This window comes from Silurus aristotelis (genome assembly GCF_946808225.1).
Source record: "Silurus aristotelis genome assembly, chromosome: 23".
NCBI classification, from domain to species: Eukaryota; Metazoa; Chordata; class Actinopteri; order Siluriformes; family Siluridae; genus Silurus; species Silurus aristotelis.
This window is the reverse complement of record NC_139596.1, coordinates 11,396,038-11,421,229: the sequence shown is the minus strand read 5'-3', so window position 1 is coordinate 11,421,229 and position 25,192 is coordinate 11,396,038. Positions and strand designations below refer to the sequence as shown.

At 38.3% G+C, this 25,192-nt stretch overlaps 4 protein-coding genes across 8 annotated transcripts in view; 2 read left to right on the top strand and 2 right to left on the bottom strand.

Annotated features, from left to right (window-relative positions):
* Positions 1-6,118, bottom strand: part of adgrv1 (adhesion G protein-coupled receptor V1) — a 133,078-nt gene extending 126,960 nt beyond the window's left edge. For 2 of the 3 annotated variants that reach the window (XM_083526544.1, XM_083526545.1), the window contains exon 1: positions 3,486-3,832. Coding sequence is in view for 1 of the 3 variants with exons in the window: in XM_083526543.1 (XP_083382669.1) it covers positions 6,077-6,089 (13 nt within the window). In the remaining 2 variants the exon portion in view is untranslated. Of the gene's footprint in view, positions 1-3,485; positions 3,833-6,076 lie in introns of those variants that run through there. The other variant, XM_083526543.1, reaches the window with a different exon arrangement.
* Positions 6,119-9,940: 3,822 nt separating this feature from the next.
* Positions 9,941-13,894, top strand: lysmd3 (LysM, putative peptidoglycan-binding, domain containing 3). Of its 3 annotated transcripts, XM_083526539.1 has the most exons (4): positions 9,954-10,092; positions 11,167-11,197; positions 11,514-11,784; positions 12,241-13,894. In XM_083526539.1, the coding sequence occupies exons 3-4, from the start codon at positions 11,521-11,523 to the stop codon at positions 12,898-12,900; spliced, it is 924 nt and encodes a 307-aa protein (XP_083382665.1). In that variant the 5' UTR covers positions 9,954-10,092; positions 11,167-11,197; positions 11,514-11,520; the 3' UTR covers positions 12,901-13,894. The 3 variants fall into 3 exon arrangements, with proteins under 3 accessions (XP_083382664.1, XP_083382666.1, XP_083382665.1); XM_083526538.1 differs by lacking the exon at positions 11,167-11,197 and having other exon boundaries at positions 9,941-10,092; XM_083526540.1 differs by lacking the exon at positions 11,167-11,197 and having other exon boundaries at positions 9,953-10,454.
* Positions 13,895-13,896: 2 nt separating this feature from the next.
* polr3g (polymerase (RNA) III (DNA directed) polypeptide G) lies at positions 13,897-18,224 on the bottom strand. Its single transcript, XM_083526542.1, has 8 exons — positions 18,086-18,224; positions 17,705-17,821; positions 15,943-16,072; positions 15,628-15,696; positions 15,494-15,553; positions 15,361-15,422; positions 14,982-15,095; positions 13,897-14,092 (listed from the first exon to the last, which is right to left on the bottom strand). The coding sequence occupies exons 2-8, from the start codon at positions 17,813-17,815 to the stop codon at positions 14,006-14,008; spliced, it is 633 nt and encodes a 210-aa protein (XP_083382668.1). The 5' UTR covers positions 17,816-17,821; positions 18,086-18,224; the 3' UTR covers positions 13,897-14,005.
* Positions 18,092-23,719, top strand: mblac2 (metallo-beta-lactamase domain containing 2). Its single transcript, XM_083526541.1, has 2 exons — positions 18,092-18,634; positions 20,866-23,719. Exons 1-2 carry the CDS (start codon positions 18,193-18,195, stop codon positions 21,252-21,254), a joined length of 831 nt encoding a protein of 276 aa, XP_083382667.1. The 5' UTR covers positions 18,092-18,192; the 3' UTR covers positions 21,255-23,719.
* Positions 23,720-25,192: the final 1,473 nt, after the last annotated feature.

The window sequence follows — 25,192 nt, the reverse complement described above, 5'->3', positions numbered from 1 at the left end:
AAAAATGTGTAGATATTATTTTCTCCATATCTCTAGGAAAATTGTTTTCTTATTTTGCTGATAAAATAGAAAAACCTCAGCAGTAAAAAAACATTACTTCATATAGTCCTCAAGCGACTTACATATGAATCAGCTAAATTAGCTTTAAGAAAAAAAAAAAAAAAAAAAAAAATATATATATATATATATATATATATATATATATATATATATATATATATATATATATATATATATATATATATATATAATAAACAAAAGCATAATGAAATCTGGGGAGGAAACCGAACATCAGTTGTTAAATATAGAAGCCATTTTACATACATTTCTATCATAAAAATAACCAATTCCTACATAAATTTGTCCTCCTCAGTACTGAGTCTTACACTAGCCGAAGCGAAATATGGCCCAAACTGTCTGCTTTATGCCGAGCGCAAAGGTGCCGTTAGCTTAGCCCGTGCTGCTGTGCTGTGTGGACGGCTTTTTCCCATTGTTTCAGTACACCTGCTGCTCTTCCATCATGTGTGGCCCTTGTGTGGTCTGTTTATGTCCCACAAACATCAATCACCGTCTTAGCACCTCATCAATGGGGCTGCTGTTTATGGTGTGTCACACTCTGGCTACAGCACAAAAGTTTAACTCAGTGACCCAAAACAAACCCAGAGAAATTGCGTGCAGTTATTTAGTACAGTAATAAAAAATATATACATATCAAAGCACATGATCACAAGGAATGACAACAGTAGGTAACAAGCAGGCACAAGCAAGTTATTTCTAATAAATATAATTTCACTACTATCGAGGTGTTTGTTTCAACTTGGATGTATAGTGGAGTTGTGTTTGATGCTAACCACCTGTTAAAATCTAACAAACCGGTGTCAATCTTCTTATTAATTTTGAGAACAGCTGGAAAAATGAAGCTGACTATAATTGGCTACAAGTGATTTACAACTGAGAAAAGATACAGTTGTGCAGCAGAGAGTTACAGGCTTTGCTTTGGACTCATGCTTTTTTTTTAAAACCTAAAGCCTTAAAAACTGAGGGTTTGTAAAAATTAAGATGACAACTTGGGCATTCTTTATTCTCCGAACCCATGCTGCATGTTATTACAACCACCAATGCCAAATCTAAATAAACTCAATTAAATCTACAGACTTTAGTTGAACTGAGTTAAATTGTTTTTAGCTAATTCTTACTAAAACACTTATGAACATGTTTTCGATTTTCTTCAAGTAGCATTGAGGTTTAATATCTATTGGTATCTGAACACATTTTATACACTTACTAAATCATACTACCGACGGACATAATACAATGATAAATACCCATCATATTGTGCAAATGAGTCACTTAGATGCAAAGAAATGGACTTGAATCAATTGATTTGATGCATTTATTTTTTTTTTTTTTGCTTGCTTTGCAAAGTAGCTTCACATGAATCTGGATGTGGATGTAGATCCCTAAAATAAGCAAACCAGAAGCAACAGTAGCTTTTAGATAAAGATAGGACCGAAACAATACACTCAGAAGGATTCATCTTCTAGGGTGCATTAAATAATAGGATTTTAAGTTAATTGTCAAGCAACAAAAGAATATCAGAAGTATTAGCGCATTGTAAATAGAACTCCGGGAATGAGAACAGGACAGTGTTTACAATAAAGATTCGTCTTCTAGGTGGCATCGAATAATAGGATTCTAAATCATAATAAAAATAAAAAAAAAATGTCAAACAGGTGAGTGGAAAAGATGTTCAGTGTGGGCATATTGTAAAATAGGAGTCCTGGAATGAGCACAGGGACAGTGTTTCCGATGAAGATTCGTCTTCTGGGTGACATAGAATAATAGGATTCTGAATTATTACTCTTCTTTCTTTCTTTCTTTCTTTCTTTCTTTCTTTCTTTCTTTCTTTCTTTCTTTCTTTCTTTCTTATTATTATTTTTTTACAAAAAATGTCAAGCATCCGGGCCAAAACCTCACGCCACAAAAACAATTACTTTCCATCAGCAACTGACCTCGTCAACAATACCAAGGATGCACCATCAGCGTTTATCTGCCTCCATAAACACTTACATTACAATAATCTAAACCTCAGTTGTTATTTCATATGCGCTACCGAACATTAACGCAAACAATAAAGCCTACAAGATTGCACCACTGCACCTTTGGACTGATTTAGAAAATATTACCAATTGCACGGCTTCACTTTTACATACCCTGCACAAATTGTACATTCAATCTCTTTATTTTTATTGATTATTTTAGCAAATTTTAGCTAATTTTTATAATTTTTTATATTTTCATAGCACTAGCAAACCATGACAAATTCCTTGTAAATGCAACCCATGATTCTTGGCAATAAAGATGATTCTGATTCTGATCTTGGTGATATAAGAATGTGTTTAAAGGCGGACATGTCATTTATTAATAATGGAGGGGTTTGGGGGAAATCAATAAGGTGATCGGTGCCAACTTTTTTCTTTAAGAAAGGTAAAGGAAATGCACAAAAAAAGAGCAAACACATCCAGACGTTTCTGGAGAAAAAAAAAGAAAGGAAAAAAAAACCCTGTCACTGGTCTCAAAGTACTAACAAAAAAAGTGATAAGGGACCACTGTGACCAATGACCTCGAGTCCTGCCCCCGCAGCAGCTACAATAATTACATTACCGCACACTAAAATGGGGGAAACGGGACAAAGAGAAGGCGCATCAGACCCGGGGTGCAAAACAGGTGCGTGCTCACAGTGAGTCGCTCAGGGGATTGGATAAAACTCCTCCATGAGCTTGTATATGCAGAATGCATCGAGATCGCACAAACGGGTTCTGAGGATTTGACAATTGAGCGTGTTTTTTTTATAAGGAGGTTCCCCGTTGTTTGGGTTGAATGGGAGCGCACGAGGGGGGGGGGGGACACGCACAAAGCGCCCCGCATCCTCGCAAAGGCGCCGCCGTGTAACCATGGCAACGCCAATCAGACGGCCTTCCATCAGCCCAATATCCAGGATTTGTCCCGGGTTCACGCGCCACGCCACGCCGAACGGCGCGGCACCGCGGGTTTCTGCTCTGCAAAGTTGCACTGATAACAAAATGATTTGACCTTCAATGGATTATACCTGGTTTGAGGGCATTTCATTTTGCTCTTAACAATACAGAAAAAAAGAAAGAAAGAGCGATGCGCATGCAACAGTCACGCGCATCTACTATTGTTTATAAGCGCATTAATCATGGCGTTTGAGCGCATTAGATTAGTCCAGCAAGTACAACGCAGCATTCAATAATAATAACAACAACAACAATAATAATAATAATAATAATAATAATAATAATAATAATAATAATAATAGGATGCAGATGGTTGCTAAACACGAGCTCTCTTCACTAATGTACGTGTTGCACATGGAGAGTCAAATGCGCAACACTGCAATGCTCCCAAAGTGCAAACACCTGTTCACATCACCAGCTTTTTCATCATATAAACCCGGTACTCACCTAATACCTTGCACTAACAATCCGAGGAAAAGACCAGAGTATCTGGAGGACTTTAGCGTGCATGAGATGGTCTTCAGACCTGAAAGAGCGCGTGTCCGTCACCAGATTATCCACGCATGATTCTCACTGCGCTTCAGCCAAACGCCTGTGTCCAGGTACAAAGGAGACAAGTTTCATACAGTCCAAATAAACCAGAGAGTAGTAAGTATGGAAGGAGACTTAAGAGTCTGTTAGTGGATATTTGGAGGAAGGCTGAGCGGTAGTGTGTGCGGAGTGAGTCGTGCTGCCATGCCGCTTCTCCAGGACTGAAGTCGTGTTGGAGCGCACTTCAGCATCGCCGTGTGCTCAGACTCGGAGACGTGCTAATCGCATTAGCTCCAAACAGATCCACCAGATCCAACAGCTCCATCCAGCGACACAAACTGGGGTGCACTAGTCGACGGGCATTTTTTTTTTTTTAGATCAAAAACCATTCAATGTGTACAGTGTGTGTATACATCCAGTGTTGATCTGTTTCTTTGCTTGTATTAGAATAATATATAGTATTCAATGATAACTATTTACAGTGGTGTGAAAAAGTGTCCTGACTTCTTATTTTTTTTGCATGTTTGCAATGTTTCAGATCATCAAACTAATTTAAATATTAGTAAAAGATAACACAAGTGAACACAACATGCAGTTTTTAAATTAAGGTTTTTATTATTGAGGGAAAACTAAATGCAAAACGTCATGGCTCTGTGTGAAAAAGTGTTTACCCCCCCTGTTAAAACTGTGGTTTATCACACCTGAGTTAAATTTCTCTGAGCCACACACAGGCCTGATTACTGCCACACCTGTCCACAATCAAGAAATCTCTTATAAAGGACAAAGTAAAGTAGACCAAAAGATCCTCAAAAGATAGACACCATGCTAAGATCCAAAGAAATTCAGAAACAGATGAGAAAGAAAGTAATGGAGATCTATCAGCCTGGAAAGGGGTATAAAGCCATTTCTAAAGCTTTGGGACTGCAGCGGACCACAGTGAGAGCCATTATTCACAAATGGCAAAAACATTGAAGAGTGGAGAACCTTCCCAGGAGTGGCCGGTCGACCAAAATTACCTCGAGAGCACAGCGACGACTCATCCAAGAGGTCACAAAAGACCCCACAACAACATCCAAAGAACTGCAGGCCTCACTTGCCTCAGTTAAGGTCAGTGTTCATGACTCCACCATAAGAAAGACACTGGGCAAAAAATGGTCTGCATGGCAGAGTTTCATGATGAAAAACGCTGCTTAGCAAAAAGATCTTTAAGGCTCGTCTCAGTTTTGCCAGAAAACATTTTGATGATCCCAAGACTTTTGGGAAAATACTCTGTAGACTGACGAGACAAAAGTTCAACTTTTTGAAAGGTGTTTTTGTCCCATTACATCTGGCATAATGACAAAATGACAAGAGACAGAACTGGAGGTGGCAGAGTTGAAGATACTGTGATTTTCATCGGAAGTGATTAGGATGAACAGGATTAGAACTGAGGTTATTGGAGGGACTGCGCAGGTGAGAGAGATGCGATTGAGATCGTTTGGTCATATGTGTTAAATAGGTAGTAGAATGCTGACGACTGAGCCACCAGGCAGGAGAAAAAGAGAAAGGCCAAAGATAAAGTTAATTGATGTGGGATTGGAAGAAATGCAGGTCGTCTTCTTTTTTCAGCTGCTTCTGTTTGGGGTCGTCACAGCAGATCAACTGTCTCCATATCGCTCTGTCCTCTACACCAGCCTCTACTACCTGCATGTCTTCCCTTAATGTGGCGGTCATTGGTAAAAGATCCGATCTGGTATGGAATTTAGGTTTGTGATCTGGATATTTGATTTGGCACGTTTTACGCTAGTCTGGGGCTGCATGAATGCACAGCTTTGTTTGCATCTACATAAGGCAGTGCAAGACCAAAGCAGTACAAATCTCAGAAGCAAAAAAAACCCTCACAACCAAACGATTATGATTCTAATGGCTGTGGTCAGGAAAGCACCTTTAAAATCACATAGCCAGGACTAAGAGGCTAAGGCAGAGCTTCTTCTCCCAGACTGTCATCTGTATACTCTACTTTGTTATTATCACTTTGGAGATGATGCCTTTCATATTGTGGCATCTTTGTATACCTACTATGAATGGTATGAAAGAAATCGTTAAAGTTCTCTTGGTCTTCCAGATCACGCCATGACATTTTAGACAGTGAACACTATGAGCTGAAGTGTGAATAGCTTTGTATGTCCTTCCTCTGCTCTGCAGGATTCAATCAGCTTCATGTCCAGAGCCCAAGGTGCCTATAGTTGTTTAAGACACAAGGACAGGTCCTCATACATGTCCTGCACCACCCTCACATACTTCTCTGTCACACCTGACTTCCTCATTCAATACCACAACTCCTCTCTGGGCACAATGTCATATGCTTTCTCTAGAGCCAGTTCAAAACTTTTTTTTTTTTATACACTGCGTGAATTAAACATACATAATGTACCAATTGTCTGGAACAAATTAGCATTAAACATATGCTAGCACAATTTTTTTAAAGTATTTAAATATACAGTATATTGCCAAAAGTATTCACTCACCTATCCAAATCATTGAATTCAGGTCTTCCAATGACTTCCATGGTTACAGGTGTATAAATTCAAGCACCTGGGCATGCAGACCGCTTCCACCTGTAAAATAAGTCCAGTCGTGAAATTTGCTCGCTACTAAATATTCCACAGTCAACTGTTATTGGAGGTGATTGGGAACAACAGGAACTCAGCCACGAAGTGGTAGGCCACGTGTAATCACAGAGCGGGTCAGCGGATGCTGAGACACATAGTGCACAGAGGTTGCCAACTTTCTGCAGAGTTAATAGCTACCAGTGGCGAGCGGTCAGGGCCAGCGAAGCCTTCTCTGCTGGCCTAAACACTATCAGAAGCACTGACCTACATTTACAACCTAAATTCTAATATTTGTTCCATGAAATTGTATTAATTTATTCCTCACAGTTTATTCTCTTCATTTCATAGCGTTTCTTTTGGCTGCACTGCTTCCAGTACTTGTATGTGGATGTTTGATTTTTTTTGTCCAATCAGATTTCAGCCTATATGTGCTGCCATGTCAATCTAATCTGCCCAGGGCCTTCAAAGTCTGTACTGCTAGCCTTTTTACCATAGTCTCCTTAAGAAATCGGTCAGAGGAAAACGGTTACAGCCAAGTTATGAGTATGAATCTCTGTTTAATAGGTTGTATTTTATTTACATTTTTAATGTTTTTGTTTTGTTATTAGACAAATATTGATTCTGAACTGCCCAGATGATGTAGCTCAAGAACAGTACGTAAAGAGCTTCATGGAATGGGTTTCCATAGTTCAGCAGCTACATCCAAGCCTTACATTACCAAGTGCAATGCGAAGCATCGGATGCAGTGGTGTAAAGCATGCCGCCACTGGACTTGAAGAGTCCTGACCTCAACCTGATAGAACACCTTTGGAATGAATTAGAGAAGAGACTGCGATCCAGACCTTCTCGTCCAACTTCAGTGTCTGACCTCACAAATGCGCTTCTAGTAGAATGGCAACAAATTCCCATTAACACACTCCTAAACCTTGTGGAAAGCCTTCCCGGAAGAGTTGAAGCTGTTATAGCTGCAAAAAGTGGGCCAACATCATATTAAATTTTAAGGATTAAATCGGATGTTACACAAGTTTGCATGTGAAGGCAGACAATCAAATACTTTTGGCAATAGAGCATATATATATATATATATATATATATATATATATATATATATATATATATATATATATATATATATATATATATATATATATATACAGTACAGACCAAAAGTTTGGACACACCTTCTCATTCAAAGAGTTTTCTTTATTTTCATAACTATGAAAATTGTAGATTCACACTGAAGGCATCAAAACTATGAATTAACACATGTGGAATTATATACATAACAAAAAAGTGTGAAACAACTGAAAAATGTCATATTCTAGGTTCTTCAAAGTAGCCACCTTTTGCTTTGATTACTGCTTTGCACACTCTTCCCATTCTCTTGATGAGCTTCAAGAGGTAGTCACCTGAAATGGTCTTCCAACAGTCTTGAAGGAGTTCCCCGAGAGATGCTTGGCACTTGTTGGCCCTTTTGCCTTCACTCTGCGGTCCAGCTCACCCCTAAACCATCTCGATTGGGTTCAGGTCCGGTGACTGTGAAGGCCAGGTCATCAGGCGCAGCACCCCATCACTCTCCTTCTTGGTCAAATAGCCCTTGATGCCTTCAGTGTGACTCTACAATTTTCATAGTCATGAAAATAAAGAAAACTCTTTGAATGAGAAGGTGTGTCCAAACTTTTGGTCTGTACTGTATATATATATATATATATATATATATATATATATATATATATATATATATATATATATATATATATATATATAATCACTGCATGGCTATATCTTTGATCTTTGAATTTATCTTTGATTGTATTCGCCTCAATATTAATTGCAGATTACTATTATGTCATGTCATGTCATTTTCTTCCGCTTATCCGTAATCCGGGTCGCGGGGGCAGCAGTCTAAGCAGGCCCCCGCCTTCGACTGCTGCCCAATCCTCACAGCACCGTCCCTTACGGTCCCTCCTGCAGGTGGTGAGCCCACAGGAACACATTACTATTATATTATAAGAAATATTTTTCATTTTCTTTTTGCTTCCACTGTCCTCAAGTACTGCACAATTTCATTTAGTATTCTATTTTTGACATTTTATTTCTGTTATTTAGTACACATTGTAAAGTATTGAATTGTTTTAAATGTATAAAAAAAGGAATTATATTAATAGTAAATTAGTTTACTTAACTTGATTTTCCTGATCGCATATTTGTACATGCTGCTAAAAGCAAGTGATGCTAGTGAGATTTGTTTATTCAAAGAAATATAAACAAAGTGAGATTGAAACGTGTCTGCACTGACCTCTGGTGATCACATTTTGTCAGCAGCAGATGGGAGCAAAGACAATCCACCTGCCTGTTTTAATTTTTAATTGTAATTTTTTTAAGTGGTTGGAAACCCCACCATAGTATTCTCCATGGCAACATTACAGTAGAGAAGTCCAAGCTCAGAATTGAACCAGGAGCACTGAAGCTTTGTGTTGGCCACCTTATACAAGGAACCTGCTCTAACAACTGGTCAAATAATAAAGGAATGTTAAAGGAAACCAACAGGCCAGTGTTTTGGCCTACTGCATGATTTCAACAAACCAAAAGATGTTTACAACTTAAAATTATTTCTACGTTTTTTTTTTTTTTTTTTACCCCAATGTGTTTCAAGTGTTCTAGAGCCAAAGTTGAGGACCTGCCGGTTTGGGGTTTTCTGTAATTACATTTCCACCAATACAATGTAGATGAGCTTAGCCAGAAGCAACCAGTTTATTTCAAGCTTGAGTGACTGCAGTTTTCATTCAAAAGAACTGCCATTAAATAAAAGCCATAAAGTCCAGCCTTTAGATGTGATCTTATAGGTGTTTAGGGAAGATACAAAATCATTTAATAAGCATAAAAAGAAAATTGAGGCCTCAATAAGTTTGATTTACTACCAAACAATGCGATTTTGTAAATTCTGCTTTTAAACAATAATAATAATAATAAAAAAATAGTATAATTTAGATTCAGGTTATTATTTTGTTTACATATTGTTTGTATCTGTTTTGGAGTAACTAACGCATAAAAAATGACATATTGGTGGTAAAAAAAAAAATACAATAGTATAATAATAGTGTTACAAAACAAATGAAACCACCCACTAAAAAAAGTCAAAGATGGGTGGAATCTTATCGGTGATACAACCTGAAATTTGCAGGTGTTTGTGGTGACGTTTTGCTATGCACTTATCATTTCAAATCTTTTTATTTCCAGCCAATATCATCAGGGAAACATTATGATTATAGGACTGTGTTGAGACCTGCGATGTTGTATGGTTTAGAGACAGTGGCATTGAGTAAAAGACAGGAGGTGGAGCTGGAGGTAGCAGAGCTGAAGATGTTGAGGTTTATTAGAGGGACAGCGCATGTATTACGTTTTGGAGACAAGCTGAGGGAGGCGAGATTGAGATGGTTTGAGCATGTGCAGAGGAGGGACATGGGGTATACATGTAGAAGAATGCTGAGGATGGATCCACCAGGAGGGAGGAAAAGAGGAAGGCCAAAGTGGAGGTTTATGGATGTGGCGAAGGAAAACATGCATGTAGTTGGGGTGAAAGAGGCAGATGTACAGGACAGGGGGGTATGGAGACGGATAATCCGCTGTGGTGGATCTGTGTTACAAGATATCGCCCTTTACAGCTTTACATGATTTGGCCGTTTGTTTTTATACAAGAAGTGTTTGAAAAATACACTCGTCTCTCCATCACCACTCCAACCATCGCCACGCACACACCGGAGCGCCATCACCTACACGGCCCCGCCCACCGTTGGCCACGTCATGACGCAGGGACTGTGTTGACGTGGCGTAGATGGCTAGTGAGCTAAACAAACACACATTCGGCTCTTTGAATTAGCGAGGAGTATGGCTTAGCGGAAAAAAACGGTGAATTCATCAGACTGTATCAGGTATCCGGGGGTTTTCCCTCCTTTATTTTACAACACTTATTTATATTTTACTTGATATTGTTGAAGTAAATCTGACCGAACCTGCTGCGAACAAAATAAGCGAAACTATCGAACGCTAACAATGCTAGCTAGCTAGCTGTGGGTAGCGAAAGCAGGCTTGGAGAAGGGAATAAGCACGTTTTGTTTGATCCAAAGGGTTTGGGAATGCAAATTTCTTTTAACGGGTGATCGGTGTGGAAATAGAATGACATTAACAGGGTCGCTGATAACTTGGTTAGCCAGGTTTCGAGGGCCTGTAGCGCTGTATCACCTAAAGGGACCTGCTTTGCCTAGATTTCGTCAACAGACTATTGAACTGAAAGGTAATTTTATTAGTTTATCACTTTTAATAACGACGCCAACTAGAACTCATCAGCCTGAACTTTGAACAGGGACCTTGAAATGGTGCAATCCATCTCCTATTAATTCCAAGTGTATTTTCCTTTTGAAACAAGATGTAAGAGATACTTTCAATTGTGGCCAAACATCTGGCAGACAGATATCAGGAAAGATTGAGGTGTTCAATGTTTACGTGGTGTTTTATGATGTGATAATTTAATCATTTTGAGAGGTCATATCTAAATACCTCATAATGGATTATTATCTTAAAACCTGTTGATAATACACTGTCACGTTATTTACTGTGTAATTCCTTTGTTATTTCTAAATTATGAATACCACGTTCACATGATTATCATTTTCTTCTATAGATCATATTGCCCTTACACTTAAATGCATCTCAGAAAAACGAGTAATAACTAATCGTAAACCAATATTGCATATTTCTGGAATATTTATTCAAGATTCAACTAATGAACCAAGTTAGGCTGAGTATATTTCTCTTTGGTACATCGTGTTCTTTTTCGACGCTCTCTCTAGAGCCCAAAATAAATGAATCTGCTCTTGCAAAACACTTGAAGATGATGTTTTACACTTTTGGATAAACATGTGGGTGTATCCTGTATCAGCATAACCAATACATATGGCACCATGAACTGAGAACCGGTCTGAAAAGATTTCTTTTTTTCCATGAAGCGCTCCGTCTCCTGATTTGAAGAAGGCAGAGGTGACTAAGAATGATTTTTTTTTCTTTTCAATTTCTTATTTAATTGCTCACAATTTAAGAGTACATTTTTAAATACTCAATGCCCGGTGCAACAAATGCAACAAAAAAGCACTGGTAAAGAAAAATAATAACCACACAATAATCTAAATTTATGATTGGGATTACTGCGGACACAGCGTCAGAGCAACCTTAGAAAATAAATCAATACATCCTGACTAATCAGATTTCAGAATTCAGCAGCACTGTGTGCTCATATACATAATTTGACTGACTATTGCATGCTCTTGATTCATTGTATGCTTTTGCAAAAAAACAGGAAGAAAATGACTGGAAGAAACCATTATAATGGCTTCCAGTCAGCTACGACGATGCAGCCTGCGACCGGGGGTCACACCTATATCTTCAGCAACAATTCCGAGACTGAATGCTCTGAGGAGGACAGCGAGGGCAATGAGCTCCGTCCCAGAGGAAGAGAAAGGCTTCGGCGCAGTACATCCAGAGAGCGGAAGGACGACATTGTCTACGTGATGAGGGACATTAAGGAAGGAGACACGTTGATTAGCATTTCGCTTCAGTATTTCTGCTCTGTAAGTCAACACTATGGTGTATGTTTTGATGTTGTTTGTTGTGTGCCATGGGTAGATAAAGTACATGCAGATACAGATGGTGGAATTAGTTGGATGTAATGTGAATCGTATAAGAAAATGTAAAGATGAAATTACTTAATATTGATACAAAAACTGTATAACACCCACCATTTGAACAGTATGTTGAAGAGAGCGTTTGAGAGCGACTGACCTGAGCATGCAGAAGATTAATAAATCTACAGCACATTGTTTACAAAGGCATATGCATTATGAAATCCTAAACATTCATAATGAGCTAAAGAATGTCCCATGATGTCCCAATGAGTAAAAACTACGTAGGATACTGATTGCTATTAGTATTGAAGGTTATTAAATGTTTACTGTGTCTGGAATAAATGATATTGCTGCATCCCTTGTGATGACTGTAAGTAATTTGATTTTGTTTCATTGTCTCAGGTCACCGATCTAAAGAGAGCCAACAATCTCCTGACAGAACAGGACTTCTTTGCCTTGAGATCCATCAAAATCCCTGTGAAGAAGTTTAGCTTGTTCACAGAAACACACAACACGGCTCCTCTCAAATCGAGCTCGCCCAGTGGTGTACGCAGGCTTCTGGAGATCCCGCCGAGCACAGTTTCAGCAGATTCCTGTCCCTCCTCTTCTTCCTCTACAGACAGCGTGGAGTGCTTCCTGCAGGAGAAGGACAAGGATATTGAGCTTCTGGTGAAATACTCAAGCCCACCCAGAAGCAGTCTGAGCGAGGTGGTGTCCTCCCTGAACTCCCAGCAGCCTGCTCAGGGAGAGGCAGAGCGCAGATTGACAGTAAGGAAGGACCCATACTATGGAGCGGACTGGGGTATGAGATGGTGGACTGCGGTAGCCATTATGCTTGTGGTGGGAATCGTCACACCGGTGTTCTATCTGCTCTACTATGAGGTGCTGATGAAAGCGGACGTGAGCCACCACACTACAACAGAGGCCATCAGGCCCGAGTCTACACACTCATACTTTGTTGGTGCAAAAGTTCTACAACAAACTAATCCTCAGCAAGATGCCGTCGGATATCGAGCTGTTAAACATCCAGAATCTGTTCTGAGACAGGAACAGAAAACATAAAGAGGAAAGACATGCAGTTATAGCTTGCGGATTTTTTTCAAAGGACTTCTAAACAAAACCACTTTTGTAGTAAGAAATTTTGCCCTTAAATGGACATGTTCAATATTTTTGAACCACTTCACTATGGGTGAAATAGCGATTTTCTGATCAAGTGCTACTTGCAGATAACGGCTAAAATTTACTACTTGCAAAAGCTTCTGGAGAAGACAAAGTGTATCCTCAGTGAAATATATACGGATGCACTGTAATGCTGTTTTGGGACAAGCCTATTATTTTTTAAAATTACAATAAGTTTCATGTTAATCAGTTGGAATGCAGCTAACTGGTTTAATTTATCTGGATCGTATCACCATCAACTCTTAAATGTAATGCTATTTAAAAATTAAATGGGTGTTTGGTTCAATCCTATTGAATTCATCCTTCGAATATGAAATTAATACACATTTTGTAGTTCAAGTCTCAAGCTGCCATGCCATAACTGCACTTAAGTGGGCATTAATAGTGCCGTTGGAAGTGCTCTGGCTCAGAGTGTGAAACAGCGCTATCTGACTCGGTCCTTTAAGCAATTTCTGTCATGCTTTTTGCACAGATTTTACTCCATATGTGACAAAACCTTATTAAACCTAACAATTGTCTCAGTTGTGAGTGAACACACACACACACACACACACACACACACACACACACACACACACACACACACACACACACTAATTTATTCTTGAAAATGGTCTGAATTGAAAACAGTATTGACACTGATGTTGCCTACTTTCTATTAAATGTTGCTTGAAAGGTCTGTTTTCCAGCTACCATGCTGAAACTCTTTTTGACTCTTGAGAAAGTGATGTGAACTTGTTTAATACTTGTGGAAATCTAAGTTGTAATCTCTTTAACCATGACCATTTGTGTAAAATGATGAATTTGAGCAGTATGTGCCTTCGGCCTGAAGAATGTAGTTGCAGGTTGAAAAATAAAATAATTATATTTTACTATATCTTTTTGTACTTTTAATGTGTTTAATAAATGGAGCTAACATATATATATAGGATGTTTTTCACCAATCATATTTTACACTTCTGAATGCCAGAATCCTCTGTAAGCCAAATTAATATGTGGCTTCATCCATATTGTCATCGCTGCCTGCTCCATAATCGTCACCATCTTCGAAGTGGTTCTCTATGTAGTCATTCTCCTAACAAAAGAATGTCAAGTTTAGTTTCTCAAAGACATCATTACACAAGTGTATACAGTCTGGTAAATCCGTTTATGCTGAATCTCAGTTCCGCTCAATAAGCTTTATGAGCATAACTGGTACAGCAGTTACAGTATTGCCAAAATCACATACAACCAAGAGTGATTGTATATTTGTTTTTGCATGTATGTGTTTGTATCATTCTTCCTTCAGGTTGTTATAGATCAAAAGTTACAGTGCTGCCAGAGTGCTGTTCTCTGTCTGCTTTCAGTTTAATTCAGCTTTATTTATATAGTGCTTTTAACAGTGGACATTGTCCCAAAGCAGCTTTAGAGATATATAGGTTATAAAATATGAATTTATATGTTCGTGCAAATACATCTAGCGCCTAAAAGTTTAACCATTATAAGTTTATTCCTAATGAGCAAGTGAGTGAGGACAGTGGTAAATTTGATTTTTCAAGAATACATTTGAGGACGAACAATCACAGATTTTTTAAAGTAGACTTACTGTAATGGTTTGGATTTTTTTTTACTCCCTTTTTTTTAAAAGTTTGTACTGGCCAACAGTGGCTATTTCCTATGCATTCTAATTAACTAAAAATGGAAAAACTTGAAGCAATATCATTAATATACTTTTAATCTACAAAAATACATAGATTTTTAATTGCACTCAGAGGCCAGTGACTTTCTAATATCCCTTTTTGCTTAAAAAAAAATTTGTCTCCTTATTTTAAAGCTCAAATTATTAATTTAATTATTAATGGGTTTATAAATATATGGGTTTTTATATATATATATATATATAATATATAATATTTTTGCTCATATCTGGAGTTATTACAGCTAATAATTTAAAAAATTTTAATTTTAAGATTAACCACTTTTACCTCTTCAAGCTCTTCATCATATTCTTCCCCTTCAACTTCTTCCTCATCTTCTTCACCTTTTTTCCCTTCCTTTTCATTTTCATCATCCGATTTCTCACCCTTCTTCTCAAGCGCCTTGGAAAAAAAAGTGTAGAAAACAAATTCATTACCTTTCGGTTTGAGTTTAAAGACTTGCGATTTAAAAAATATATATTAAATATGTAAATTAATTCAGACTTTTGCTACTTTAAGCAGTAATAATAATAATATAGAAATGTACAGCTCGTCTGTAGGGGATCAAATGAAAAGCTTTTCCTGACCAAAAAGGAACCATTTGGAACCTGTATAATAATCAAAAATTTATTAATCCTTTTTTTGAATCCTAAGATTTTTCACTTACATCTAGTTTAGACAGCAAAGCCTCCTGATCTTTGTTCGAATGCTTGCTGGGTTTTTTAGGATCTGAAAAATTATTTAGTTTTATTTAGAAATGACATACAAGCACAGTAATAAGTATTTGTCCATCGGTTTACCAGTTCTCTTTCTTATTTTCTTCTTCTGGGGCATTAACTCATTCGGAAGACGGTTCCAGTCTGCAAAATAGATTTAGACTAAATGTGTACTTACAAATTCTGTTATAAACTCTACTTATAATAAGAGATGCTACCTGGTGTCCATTCTTCATCCTCAATTTTCTGGCATTCCCTTACATATTTTTCTTTATACCGTTCCACATCTGAAAAAAAAGCAGAATAACGCCAAGAATCGTGACTTTTCCCCCTCATTTATTTCAAAATTATTTTTTAAAGCTCTTCACTTAAGTCAAAAATGAAAATGGAAAATAATATCCTAATGGGTGTACACACCAATCAAAAACAAATGTGCTCTGCGGGTGGACCAGTGAGCAATCTGAAGCGCTCCTAATGAAAGCCTATGGCGCATTGTGTTACTGTGATTTAATAGAAAAGAATGCACAACTCACCACTCCTGCCTGCGCAGGGCTTTATATTGAAAGGTAGGCCTTTCATTCTGCCCCTAATCTCTTGTTTCAAAGCTAACATGTAGTCTTCATCCTCACCACCCTTTAGAGGCACAGGTTTAAACTCCATCTGCTGTTGAACAATAAAATACAGTTCAGTAGTGCAGAATGATAGATAGGACATAGCACATAATAGAAACCATTTTATTGCATGTTCTAAAGGGACAATACTAAATTACTGTCCTCTACAGTAATACAACAATTATTGTCTAAATACCTGCCAACAAAAGTGGGTACAAGTGAACATGTCAAAACTGTGTCCAAACTGTCAATATTTTGTGTGAGCACCATTGTTATCACTGCCTTAATCCTCCTGGGCATTGAATTCACCAGAGCTGCACAGATTGTTGCTGGGATCCTCTTCCACTCGTCCATAATGACATCATGGAACTACTGGTGGTTAGACACATGGCACCCCTCCAGCTTCCGCTTGAAGATGCCCCACAGGTGTTCAATCGGGTTCAGGTCTGGAGTCATACTTGGCCACTCAAGCACCTTCACCTTCAGCAATTCAGTTGTCATCTTGACGGTGTGTTTGCGGTCATTTTCCTGTTGAAAAACTGCCATTTGGCCCAGTTTCTAAAGAAGGGCATCATGTTCTTCTTCAGAATGTCACAGTACATGTTGGAGTCAATGTTTCCCTCAATGAACCACAGCTCCAAAGTACCAGCAGAACTTATGCAGCCCCAGACCATGATGCTACCACCACCATGCGTGACTGTAGGCAAGACACAATTGTATTGGTACTACTCATCAGGGCATCACCACACACGCTGGACACCATCTGAGCCAAACAAGTTTATCTTAGTATTATCCGACAACAGGACATGGTTCCAGTAATTCATGCTCTTGGACAGGTTGTCTTCACACTTCACTGCTTGCAACTTCAGAAGATGCTTCCTTCTGGGACGACGGCCATGCAAACCGACTTGTTGCAGCGTGTGGTGTATGTTCTGATCACTGACAAGCGGACCTTCTGCTTCTGCAACCTCTAAACTCATGCGCCTGTTTTTTAATGTCAGCGTCTGCACCTGATGCACAGCACGAGGACTCAACTTCTTGGATCAACCCTTTTGAGGTCTGTTCCGAGGGGAAAACCTGGAAAACCTCTGTATGACTCTGGCCATGTGCACTGTAACTCAGTTTCAGGGTGTTACTGATCTCCTTGTAGCCTCTGCCATCTTTGTGGAGTGCAACAATTCTAATTCTTAAATCCTCAGAGAGTTCTTTGCCATGAGGTGCCATGTTAAACATCCAGTGGTCAGCATGAGAGAATTGTACTCAAAGCTCCAGATTTGAACTGCTCTTATACAAGATACACAAAATACACAAATTTGTATGGTCCTCTCAAGCAGACAAAAACATGATGAATAGGACATGCCTTTGCATGATTACACAACCTAAAGCTTTTATCACTTAGGGTGTACTCACTTTTGTTGCCAGCTTATTTGGACAACAATGGCTGTATGTTGAGTTATTTTCAGAGGAGAGTAACTATGTACTCCTGTACAAGCTGCACATTGACTACTCCAAAATATATTATAGTTTCATTTATATTATTAATTTCTAGTGTCGTCCCTTGAAAAGATTATAGTATAATGGTTGCTGAAATGTGAGGGGTGTTTTTCCTAATACTGAAATATTAAAGTGCAGGTCATTTATAAAACCCACAGGAAATCCGGGTATTTCTTTTTTAACAACTCACAGGAAACAAAGGTTGTGGACCACGCTGAGTCTCAGGCATGGATCCTCTGGTGATACCCAATGCCTCTAAGTTGAATGTAAAAGCTGCTACACCTCTGCCTTTACCTGCCATACTTCGCTTCTGAACAACAAAACCTTTTGTTAGAGCAGCTGATACTAAATAATAGCACGTTTTAAAATAAACAAAAAAAAACTGGTTTATTTCTATACAGCACTAAACCCACACAAAAGCAAAGAGTCTGCGTGCCAAACATAATCGTGCCTGGTGGGTATTTATATTGCAGGGCTCGGTGTGGGTGGGGCCTGTAGTCATTTTCAACCAATCAGCATTTCACTACCGGTTGACGTCACACTAAGACAGCTTCCACCAAGCGCCACTAACCGAGGTGGTATGAGGGTTTGGCTTCGCAGATCTGCAGGGTTTCTGGTTCAAAATCTCGCGTTTAGTTCGGCTCGGTTCGTAGCGTCATCCACGTTACATGCACTGTGATGTCCGCGACCGACTGGTACGCGCACAAGTCGCTCGAAAACGGCTTGTTTTGGATCCAGGAGCGTTTCTACGAATCGGGAAACAGAGCGAACATCTGGCTGATCCGCGGATCTCACCAGGACGTGCTGATCGACGCCGGCCTCGGCCTGCGCAGCCTGCCGGAGTACATCAACGCGAAGGGCCTGCTGGGAGACGACGCCAAGCGTAAAAATCCGCTCCTGGCGATCGGGACGCATGTGCACTTCGACCACGCCGGCGGCCTGCACCAGTTCCAACAGGTGGGCGTGCACGAAGCCGAGGTCGATGCCCTGGCGAACGGAGACAACTTCGAGACGGTGACATGGCTCTCGGACAGGGAGATCGTGGAGACTCCGTCCCCGGGCTGGACGGCCAGGCAGTACCGAGTGAAAGCCGTGCAGCCCACTCACATACTACAGGAAGGTGTGTAGTGTAGTGCATGGCTGTGCAGCGCGTTATATTTACTCAGCTGTGTTTCCTCCGGTGCTGATGCAGTGAGAAGAAAACCAATAGCATCAGACCAGCATCACCCACATCTCTGCAGATAATTCAGAAATCCAGGGGCGTGTGTCAGGAGAAAATAGATCCCATTCACACACGCTTTTTCTTCTGATATAAATAGGAAAAAAATATTTATTTTTTATAGACGGTCTGTAATTGTTCTTGCATTATTATTATAATTATTATTAATACTCTAATGCACTATAAGGTCATGTAGTGCTTGCATTTTTTTTTGCATAGTTTCTAACCCTCTATTATTCTTCTAGTAAAAAAAAAAAGAAAAAGTGAAGCCCAAATGAAAAAAATATTAAGCTGTTAATGTTCCTAATAACAAATCGTTGGTCATAAAACGAATCTCACACATCCCCAGAGACCTTCTGTGCCAGCCTTCTTTCTTTATGCTTTAATCAAGTGCACATTTTGGATCCCCCCCCCCCCCCAATTGTCACTAGTTTCCTGCCACGTAGCATGAAAGCTACATCATTTATTTCATCCTTGCTTCATTCTTGCAAAGCTCATTAAAAGCGTAATATTTTGGCCATGGCCCATTTGATATTGCTCATTTAAATTATTCACTCATCTGAAATGCTGGTCAGAAAAGTGTGGATTCTGAGCTCCTCGCCAGAACGCTGTAAGGCAGGAATACACCTTGTATGAGATGCTGGTTCATTTCAGCACACCATGCTTTCACACTTAAGGCAATTCAGGAATACTCATCTCCCTGTAGTGAGGACACTAGGGACTGAGAATAAACAGAGATGACAAACAGTACATATAACACAGGATTGAAGTTCTAAAACTGACAATGCTACCCGCTGGGCCACCATACCACCCTAGTATAAAACATTTTAAGAGAGACTGAGGGTATCATATTGTTTTCTTTTTTTTTTTTTTTTTTTTCTCCTGTCTGATCTCGGTGTGGTTTCACCATTCCTACAGTTAAATGGCGCTTCTCCTGACCACCCTTTGGAAGAATCGAACTGAATTAAATTCCAGAAATATGAAAGGAGAATGGATGTGGTCAGAGAACCAAGCCCAGTGCCTAATGTGGGTTTTTTTTTTATCTGTCTGAATTGTATTGAGATGTTATACAATTATACTTCAGGATGGTCACTAAATCAATTACCTTCAGCTCTGCACGTTACAAAGCATGCCTGATTTTGTTATGATGTAATCCCATGCTGAAGAATGAAGTAATACTAATAGAAATGATCTAATGCACTGGTTTAAAAGCCTTCTTTCAAAATTCACTTTCAAACCCAAATTCCGCCTGCATCATTTGGACAAAAATTATTATTAAAACTAGATAGCAACATTTTCAGAAAAGCAACTCCCCAAACATGTCATTGTTGAAATGTAATTGTAGTATCAGAATCTGAGGTTAATGATGTGCTGAAATGAACCCAAGGGACAGGTTTGGCTGGAGATACTTATATACAACTCAAAGTGGATCTGTGAATAAAAGTCAGGTGATTTGGTTTTTGTTTTCTATTTAGCTACAGTGGTTCAATTCACAGCCCCCAACAATCAAAGTAATCTTTGCATTTATAAATTAATCTTTAATAAACATTTTGTCCTGGTCAGGGCTAAGGTTGATCAAAAACCTATTCCTGGGACACAGTCTGTGAGGTGGGAATACACCCTTAACGCAATGCCAGTCCATTAATATGCAACACACGCACACACTAATTCAGATCTAGGGGCAGTTATAGCATAGTCAATCACCAAAAATCATATTTATGGTGCACATTGGAGAACCTGCACAGAAACAAGTCGTTTGTGTTTGGTTTTTAATTTATGGTCTTGTGAACTTAGAATAATTTATTAACTTTATTTAAACTTAGAATAATGTGTTGGCAACTTGAATCAAGTGACTGCATTTGTCAAATAAAAACCACAAGAAAATGGCCAGGTTATGCTTATAACACCTAAGCAATATTCCAGGATCTTTTCAGTCTTTTTTATACCTTTATTACTTACAGATGAGAAATGAATGCTTATCAACTCTGTTTGTTGTTGTGTTCCTTTATATCTCCTGATTTCTCCTAATAATTTGTGTTCTGGTCAATACAGGTTATGCTGTGTCAGTGCTGCAATGCAGTCTCGTATTCAGTTGCTGTATTCCCTATTTCCTTTTGCCTTTTTTTTTTCAGGTGATGTCATCAACCTCGGGGATCGGCAGCTAATGGTGCTCCACATGCCTGGCCACTCCAGAGGTAGCATCTGCCTCCATGACAAGGACAACAAGTTACTGTTCAGTGGGGACGTGGTTTACGATGGCTCCATGATCGACTGGCTGCCCTACAGCGCTGTCGGCGACTATGTGCGTAGCTGCCAGAGGCTGATGGAGATGGTGGATAAGGAGGAAGTGGAGCAGATTATGCCGGGCCACTATAATGCCTTTGGGGCCAAGAGGCTTCACCGACTGGCCTCCACCTACATCTCCAGCGTAGGAACCTGCCACAAGTTGACTACCTGTGCAGTGAAGTCTGTAGCCAGCTTGGCACTTCGAGCTTCCAACTCCTGCTGTGCCTGTTTCTAGTCATCAAAACTATACTGCAACAATATGCAGCTCAAATTCAGCACTAAGCAATAAGGATCATCTGTATTCGGAGTTGTAAGTGTTGGATGTAATGTTTGTTGGATACTCAGCTAACTGGAATTAAAATGAAGACAATTAGAAGTCATGGGTATAGATTTTCATTTACAGGCATAGCTACTCTTCAGTTCACTAAACCCAAACAATTAAGGAGTAAAGACTAAAGCTGGCAGGTATCCCAGTACTTCTTTAGCTTAAAAGCTCTTTACAGAGTAGCATGGATTATCACCCCATGCTAATTAAAGTTTTAGTATTATTGAGATACATTTACTGTTTGACATTTCTCTATGTTCAAAAACATACATATTGACTCTATTTTTCTTTAAACCACATTTTATCCACACTAAAAGTCAACATTACTTTTACACTTTCTTGCAAATGTTGCTAAAACTACAGTCGTCCATCTTGCTTTTCACAATACATTATTAAACAAGTAAAAAAATTCCTGAGGGAGCTGTTATAAGAAAATAAATAATCATGGGCTGGTGTGATGCAATGTAAAGGGCAGTTGTTCCCAATTTTAGTCTTCCACACCAATCAGGCCTTACCTATCATATGACACAGCTATCAACCAGGAAGGGTGCTTTATCCATGGTCTTTCTTTTGAGACTTGTGATGTCAGTGAACTGCTGTCAGTGAGGATTAAATGCTGTCCACTCTCTTCTGCATACATTATACGTTCACGTTTAGCTAGTGTCACTGTGATTGACAGGGAAGACTGAGTACCCCACTACTCCCACCTAGACACAGACACAGCCAGTTCTGCTCTTTTAATTATAGCGAGGGATGTGGTGTGGGATCGTCAAGGTTCAAACTTGCAATCAAATGATATGATAAGGTGACCTATTTTCTGTTGCGAAAAAATTTGGAAGACAATCCGAACAAGTTTTTATTTATTATAGGGTGGCATGGCGTACTTTCAATATACTTATAGGTACTTTTAGGGTTGTAAGACAAGTTGTTTTCCCTTATCACTTGCGACATAACTGCTATAACCTGTTGATCCGTCAGCAACCTCTCTTTATGTATTCGTTTGTCAAATTTATGACTTGAATTTCGACCATCACAAAGTGCTGATGCTGGAGACTCTTCCCATGCTTACACAAAGCTTCATATCAACACTTTTTTATGCAGCAGATTTCTTACGACTAAGTGTTGTTTTTTTTAATGATTCTTTATGATGGTGTTTAATAAAATTTTTAAGAAATAAGTAGCATTTGGCCTTCAAATATTTATATTGTATATTTACAGTATACTGTACAAGATGGCTGGCCAGACAGTTCTTTCCTATAATTTATGTCCTTGTTTAATTTCTCCACTTGGGATAGAGCTTATCTCTAGAGCACTTTAAAGCCAACAATGTCAGAAAATCCCACTTAACAGGATTACCTATTTAGACAACATCGTCCAAACGGAACTGTAGGCATGTCAATATATTTAAGCAATATTGCATAAGCAAGAGTGAAGTTATAACTAATGATTACACATTTGTAAGTGTAGTATTGCTTTTCTGCAATCATTCTATAAACAAGAAATTGCAACTGTAAAAGTAACTGACATTTCAGAAACAATATGATCAAATGTCTTATTCCGCTAGCAGAATAGGTACTCAAAATGCTACACTTGCTTTATAGGATGTCAGCTAGCTAACACACAACGCTTTGTACTGTTAAAGATGCTTCTAGTGAAAAGCGGTTTCCCTTCTTTCTTTTCATTTTCGTCTGTGAGTCTTTTATAATGCGACTTTCGACTTAAAATATATTCATAAAATAAAACGTATAATTCAGTATGTCTGCTATTGAGGTCACTACCACTACTATAGTAAATTAGAAAGTGGAAACATCCTGGTGTGTTTATTCAAAATACAGAATGAACACTCTTGGAACCCTGGTCCGCTAATCCGATTAATAAATCAGCACAAACTGTTAAATATTGAATGGTTATAGATACTACAGTAAAGCATAATATAGTTTTTGTGCCATGTACAGTTGATACTGCTGCAAGCGTACACTACAGTGACTTTCTATATGCAAAAGCCTTGAAAACCTGCAGCATGCGAAGTGGTTGGTGACACAATTTGCATCACCATAGCAACTATTGAATGAACTGAATCCAACACAACATCTATTCCAATTCGTGACTAAAAAAGCTTACATGAAAAATTTTTTTAAAAGGCTGCCATTGGCATGAACTTATCAACGTGAGCCTCATGTTCATCTTTAATCCAAGTCAGTTGAGTATCTCACAGAATTACAAATCCAGAACATCTGCAGCACATCTGCATATTACACCATTTGGATGGCATCAAATACGGAAGGAAATTCCAGAAAGTGTTGCAAAAGTGTTACAGATTCTATCGTAGGATTCGAAAATGAAAACGAACAAATTTCTTTGGATTTAAGTGTAAAGTGAAACGTTTAAACAATAAATAATCGTAGCTTAATATGAACACATTTAACGCACCAGATGAATGTTTTCTGTTAAAGCATTCTCTGAGTAAGAGCATACTGTATATTGTAATTGATAGGATAATATGTGAAGTTACTGGGTTCAAATGGTGAATTTGATAAGATGAAAATCTTCCAACCAAATTTTCCCCCGAACCCAGTAAATGAGGAGGTTCCTTATAAATAGTAAACATGATCTGAAATCGAGATTAGGCGGTCTCTAAAGCTGAGTACAAAGCTGAATAAAATGTGTAGATCTTTTGTATTCATTTTGCGTGCCAAAGCAAAACGTTGCATGCAACACTTATGAAGCACAGACACTAACAGTTAAGTTTGAATGAGTCTCAAGTCACACATTTGCTGATGAATAAAAATATAATGCTGCTTGTGTTCTTTTAAGTCTACATTTTGCATTTAATAATATTTTTTCACTTTCCATTAATGCATATGAGATGTTTGTTAGCAATGCAGAAACTGCACTGCTTTTTCTGTCTACAAGCACAAAAAACTTCACTGACACTTTATAACATCTACAATGATCTTTACATGCATTCATTACAATATATAGTTAAAATAGCTTCATAAGGCATAATGCAGATTGGGCTTTATTATTTATGATAATGCATTGCACTTTATTATACCTGTTTTTACACAATATTGTATTATTGTATATTGTATTTTCTTTTTTTTTTTTCTCTCTTTTTTTCTTACTTGTTATTTATTATTATGGATCTTGATTACATTTATAATAATGTAAGAGTATTATCTGTAAACTGTAAAAAAAACTTTCTAATGCATTATGTAACTGCAAAAAGGTGTAAAGCATTTTCATAAATAATACCAAAAATGTGTGTAATGCCTTATGAATGGATTATAACTGTCATGGTTTAATAATGCTATTAAATTATTAAATCATTTCGACAGCCTTCATAGGTTTTGGTTTGCACATTTTTGGTTTGTGTGCCGTAGTTTTTTATTTTTTATTTAATTTTTTTGAAGAAAGAGAGAGGACAACCGTTCCTCATTTACCATGCAAATACCTTGCGGACCTCTTTTGCTAACAGAAAGATAACCAGTTTAGCTTGATGTGTTACCCAAGTTTAGCGAGAATAATGTGCTGATCGTGATGTTTGTGATGATTTTTATTTGTGGCTCTGGTTTCAAACAATGCAGATCATTTGTATGGACATGTCAGGGTATATGTCATGCCATATTGAGACTGAAATGAGTCATGCATTTATGCTGCCTTCTTCATGTTGTATTATACCTCAAACTAACATATTGCAAGGCATAATCCTAAGATTGTGTGGCATTTGCATTACCAGATATGCAGATAAGAAAAAGATGTGTGTCGTGTTAACATGGGGTAATGATAAACTTGTATATATGGATTGTGTTGTTGCTCAGGAATCCTATATAAAATCAGGGGTTTCG